Raw genomic sequence first — 6,000 nt, forward strand, 5'->3', positions numbered from 1 at the left:
ACTAGAGTTCGGCGACCTCGTACCTCCATGAAAATTTAGAGCTTTCGTAAATTTCATGCAATTGCCTAAGACATTAACATAATTTATGCATGGTGTTGTTCATCATTGACAAACGTACACATGTCACAATTATAAAATTCCCATAATTAATCATAAAGCGGTTTTGTGATTTTTACATAAATTATGCAAATAAGTTCCTCATTACCATATTTGGTATCTGCTTATGTCCCACCTATCATAATTAACATGTGTTACATTTATTGAAGTCCAGCAAACAATGGAATTATACAATTTCCTCATTAATTATGCAAATTAAGTCCTCACTTGCATAACATGTATATCATTATGAACATCTTTGCCTAAGGTACCCGCATGCCTAATATGATGCCAATCCGTCAATCCTTTCTGCAGTTATCCTCTTTGGAATGTCTTGACAAAAACGCTCCTGCAGTTCCCAAATTAAATGTTAGGAGACTGAAACTTGCCCCACTTTGTCATGACACTAAAAGCTATCTACCACCCAGATTTCAAGACCATATCACGTCTAAGACAAGAGATACATAAAAAAACTGCTATGATTGAATGTTGTCATTAATTATGCAAATTTGCTCCTATTTTGCATAATTAGTATTTCATTTTGTACAACATTGTCTGAGGTACCTACATACCAAAAATCATGAAAATCCGTTGCTCCCTTCTTGAGTTATCCTCTTCAGAAGTTTTTGACAAAAATGCCCCTGCTATCCCAAAACTAGACGCTAGGGGGCCCAAACTTATGTCACTTCTTTCTGAGAACAAGAGCTATCTAATGCTCAAAAATCGTGACCATAGCATGTTCAGAACAGCGAAATAGCAAACCGGAAGTTACGCTGCAGTACCAAGGGGAGCCGCTGGGAGGCCTAAACTCTAATGATTTCCAGCTTTCATCACACCCTACCAACACACCAAGTATGAAACCAATCCACCCAACCGTTCTTGAGTTATCTTGTTTACACACACACACACACACACACACACAGACACACAAACACAGGGTAAACTAGAGTTCGGCGACCTCATACCTCCATGAATATTTAAAGCTTTTCTTAATTTCATGCAAATGACTTAACATTAACATGATTTATGCATGGTGTTGTTCATCATTGAATAACGTACAGTACACATGTCACAAGTAAAATTCCCAATTCAGATCATCAATCATTAAGTTATTTGCAATTTTTGCATAAATTATGCAAATAAGTTCCTCATTTGCATATTTGATATCTGCATATGTTCCAACGATTATAATTAACAAGTGTTACATTTATCGAAGTCCAGTTATTGCAAACAATGGAATTATACAATTTCCTCATCAATTATGCAAATTAATTCCTCATTTGCAAATGCATATCATTATGAACATCTTTGCCCAAGCTACCTGCATACCTAAAATGCAGGCAATCAGTCGTTCCTTTCTGCAGTTATTCTCTTTGGAGTGTCTTGACAAAAACACCCCTGCAGTTCCACAATTAATTGTTAGGGGACTGAAACTTGCCCCACTTTGTCATGGCCCTAAAAGCTATCTACCACACAAACGTCACGACCATATCACGTCTGAGACGAGAGATACATTGAAAAAAATGCTATGATAGAATATTCTCATTAATTATGCAAATGTGCACCTATTTTGCATAATTAGTATTTTATCTTGTACAACATTGTCTGAGGTACCTACATACCAAAAATCATGAAAATCCGTTGTTCTCTTCTTGAGTTATCCTCTTCAGAAGTTTTTGACAAAAATGCCCCTGCTATCCCAAAACTAGACGTTAGGGGGCCCAAACTTGTGTAATTTCTTCCTGAGCATAAGAGCTATCTAATACTCAAAAATCGTGACCATAGCATGTTCAGAACACCAATATAGCAAAACCGGAAGTTGCGCTGCAGTACCAAAGGGAGCCGCTAGGGGGCCCAAAATCTAATCATTTCCAGCTTTTATCACACCCTACCAACACACCAAGTATCAAACCAATCCACCCAGCCGTTCTTGAGTTATCTTGTTTACACATACACACACACACACACACAGACAGACAAACGCGGGGTAAAATATAACCATTTATTTGATGTTGTATTTAAGTTCATCAAACAGACAGATCGTTTTAGCTGAACCTTATTTGATTATTTCTAAGTTTGTTTATCAGCCATATGTCACTCTGTTATTTGATTCCTTGTTTATTTTCATGTAGTTATGTCTTGTGTTCAATAGACAGGTTGTTTAAGTTGATTTATAACCTTATTTGATTACTCCTAAGTTTGTATGCCAGCTACACGTCACTTTGTTATTTGATTCCTTGTTGTTTTATTTCATGTCGTTATCATTATCTCTTGACTTTGTTATTTAGCGTTTTGTAGTCCTGTATGTGTGTCTTTATTTTGTTTATGTACATGAGGAGAAGACCTCGATAAGCAGGGTCTGCTTTCCGTCTCATCCTCTTTAAAGAAATGTGAATAAAAAAAATTAAAAAAAATATAACCTCCATGACATTTTATTCCATTACATTTGATGGAGGTAATTATATCCATGCATGTATTGTACGTTCGCCATGTGGAAAATGAATACAAATCCTTACTTGGTCGGCTTTACCAATTTTTCATTTCGAAAAGAATGGGCAATTTCCTACAAGTATGGCTTATGTTTCTGAGATGTATACGTACTAGAAAAGAAATCTACACGCGTCGATGCGTATCAATCGTAGGCAGGAAATTATGTGCAGTGAATAACCCACTGAATGCCTTGTGGATTGTGCTTGTAAGTTGCCGTGGCAGTGAAAAATACAACATACAGTACATCCCTGGTATATCTAAAGACGCGGCTGGCAACCAATGGCTCTTTTTCAGCACAACATAATCTCTCATTACAGCATCCCTTCTTTAATCAAACGTTAATGGTGACTTGAATAGATTTACAATGCCTCTGGAAGGCCCTAAAGGCACTTATCGCTACAAACGAACCCCGTGATATTTTCACGGTACATTCCCTATGATTATCATTTAAGGAGACAGTTGGAGTTATTGTTGAATGAGTAGGAAGGGCATCTTCCATTTCAGAGAAATTACCAAATTTGTTGATTTATGAAGGACAAATAGAAAAGCCATTTCCCCTTAGCTTTCTAACTCTCTTTCAAATTGAATTCTGCGATGCGTTCTAGATCAATGATAGCATATCCAAAGGCATGTAATAAGTCCATCTGCTGGTAGAGAGAGAGAGTTTTGATGTGGAGGAGTATTTCCAACCATCCGGTTGTTGCATGGCTTACTTTCTACCAATGGTTCGTGCAATTCAAAGGTCATTGATTACCGACAAATTACTTCACGCATTATGTTGCTGCCCTAATCCGCAGTACATATACCAGAATGTAGAGATAGTCCATTTAAAACTGGAAGACTCTCGAGTGCTCTTATGCTCTTTTTTCAGTAATACATCGCAAAAGTTGGTTATTGTATCTTGTGAATGTCATAGATAAACGTTTACATGTGAAACATCTGCCAGCTAGTTTCCTAGCACATTGAGTTTGATAGCGTTAGGGCATCCACAGCGAACGTCGATGATGGTTCAGATACTCCATGAGTAGTCGACCCCTATGTCCTGTTTGTAATGAATTATAATATTATATACCTTGCCAATGCTTCTACAGAAACAAAAGGCAGCTGATGCATTTCAGACTTTGGGCAAATGTCCTGCATAACACGGATATTCGTGTACAACCTTTCTAGATATCAATATTTCTATCATTGCTTCAGCAATTGGAGGGTCGCCACGTCCCGACATCTCTGGCGCTGACTACTGGACTAGCTGGCCTCGATCCGACTGGAGGTATTTCGAAGAAACTAGGTGGTCCTCGACACGTGGTACGAATACAAAAAAATGTTCATAGTTTTACTGGTGTACTGGCATTGTTGAACGCCCTATGTGTTCATTTCATCATTCAGAAAATAAATACATGTGTTGACTCATCGTGCCGTCCCTTCGTATCAATGGAAATTTCTGATAGATCAAAAACTAAAGTGAAGTGGCAGGGATTTGCCTCTTCGTATCTGCAAAAAGATAAAGTGCACAATGCATGTTATTATTGCTGGAAACTAAAACCGTACAATCAGGGTTCGGACAATGGCTGGGATCACCTGACAATTGAAGGGTTACTAAAATCTATCAAAGGCTAATGAGATTCTGCGTGCATGGTGGGACTTGTGCCTGAACCATTCTGCTTTGAAGTTAGCATTTGCATTTAACAATCGATAGTTTACACTCTGTTGAGGACCATTGCTTGCCACAAGTACAATTTTAATGAGAACAAAGACTACTCACACAAATGGATGTTTCTGTTTTAATCGATGACAATCAAAATTTACTTCTTTTGTGAAATCACGACAATCTGATGTAGGGATCACAAAATCTGTCCAGTTGTTTGGGTAACTTTTGTATTGTGTGTTGAAATATAGATATCTAACGTTCATCGACTTAATTCTAATGAGTGGCTGCATTTGCAGGATTCAGGGAGAATTCAGGACCAATCGACGCCTTTGCTGTTTCAAGATGCAGCAGTAGTAAGTACATGATCTGAGTTCTTGTTGTCTCTACCATAATGTCGAGCCGGTAGCAAGTTTTAATGATGAGACTCACTGATTAGACAGACGTGGAACAATTGAACGAGTAACGCTTAACTGCACTCCTCCTTATCCCTTCTCATCACAGCTTCACTGCAGTCGACCGTATACCTTATCCTGGCCATCCTGTCATCCCTGACTCTGATTCCTGGGAGCCTCCTCTGCTGGACTACTTTCTTGGACAGTAATCGATGACACGTCTGGAGACGATTGATACCCAGCTGTGAAGGTCCTCGCGACGGGGAGCCAATTACCCCGGATGTACGACACCGTGGCAAAGTGTTAACGAATAAAACTCACACAGTCAAGGTCATTCACGTGAGAAAAACATAATCGGACTTTTCTGATTCCAACTTGGTCATGTAACAGCGTGTTTAACGATTGAGAGAGTTGCTTCGATACGACAGGTGTGATAGGCGTGGTGGAGGGGTGCAACGCTAAAGGACGGTACAACTAAGATGTATCAAGAGTGACTGATTTTTGAATTTTTCACTTAAGTGGCATTCATCAAGTAGTATTCGCTGACTAAAATGCTGTTATATATAATGCTGTATATGTTTCATTTTAAGTCACTTTCTACACCAAACACTACACGGGACGTTTATATTTGAGAAGTTTACCATGTAATCTTCTTACAAGTGTAATATATAACTTCATAAATCGCTTTTATCTGTTGCCAGGGTCTTTGGCATCTTACCAGCCTGACTAGTGTCTAACTCGAGTAGTACAATCCTTTCTAGACCATACCATTTCATATACATACACCAAAATAAATATCAGTTGTTGCCAATATTGGCCGTTCCGAGATCTTATATTGTACAGTAAACTGGTTATGTTTTTATTTACTTTTCTCTGAAATCATCACGGTAAAAGATTCTCCCAAATGTCGCAGCAGGAAGTCTTCATGATTCCTCGCACGTCTCAGACAACATGCCTGCAAAGGTGTGAATCTGTATTCATCATGCTTCATCCATGCAGCTCCACACACTACTCTTTTTGTTTGATCTTATTTACATTTGAGGATGGAGCAAAAATTATTATAAAAAGCCCTCTCATTATTCTTTTTGTTGATCTAGAGATGTTTTGACATTTATACTTTATAGAACAGGCTATCAACCGGGCACATATCACTGCAAGCCAGCGAAATCATCGATGTGAATTTTTCATTTTGGTACCAACGATTTCTTTGCAATTCCCCCACTTATGCCAATGAATATCATATCAAAAGCAGAGACAGTAATTCTGTTATTACCTTGCCTAGCAGAGTGCTTTTCGTAGAAAATGTCAAGGTTGGGCTGTAGTTTTGAGCGACTGTTTCAGTGACGTCAGCCTAGATTGCCTGGTAGCCATCAT

At 38.5% G+C, this 6,000-nt stretch overlaps 1 protein-coding gene across 1 annotated transcript in view; it reads left to right on the top strand.

The window, feature by feature from the left end:
* The window catches only part of LOC118410465 (cubilin-like), a 28,628-nt gene extending 23,390 nt beyond the window's left edge, over positions 1-5,238 (top strand). Inside the window, exons 6-8 of the mRNA XM_035812198.1 lie at positions 3,784-3,891; positions 4,531-4,587; positions 4,736-5,238. Of these exons, the coding sequence (XP_035668091.1) occupies positions 3,784-3,891; positions 4,531-4,587; positions 4,736-4,842 (272 nt within the window). The 3' untranslated portion in view covers positions 4,843-5,238. The remainder of the gene's footprint in view (positions 1-3,783; positions 3,892-4,530; positions 4,588-4,735) is intronic.
* The last annotated feature ends 762 nt before the right edge of the window (positions 5,239-6,000 follow it).

Source organism: Branchiostoma floridae, chromosome 2, assembly GCF_000003815.2.
Source record: "Branchiostoma floridae strain S238N-H82 chromosome 2, Bfl_VNyyK, whole genome shotgun sequence".
In the NCBI taxonomy this organism is placed as follows: domain Eukaryota; kingdom Metazoa; phylum Chordata; class Leptocardii; order Amphioxiformes; family Branchiostomatidae; genus Branchiostoma; species Branchiostoma floridae.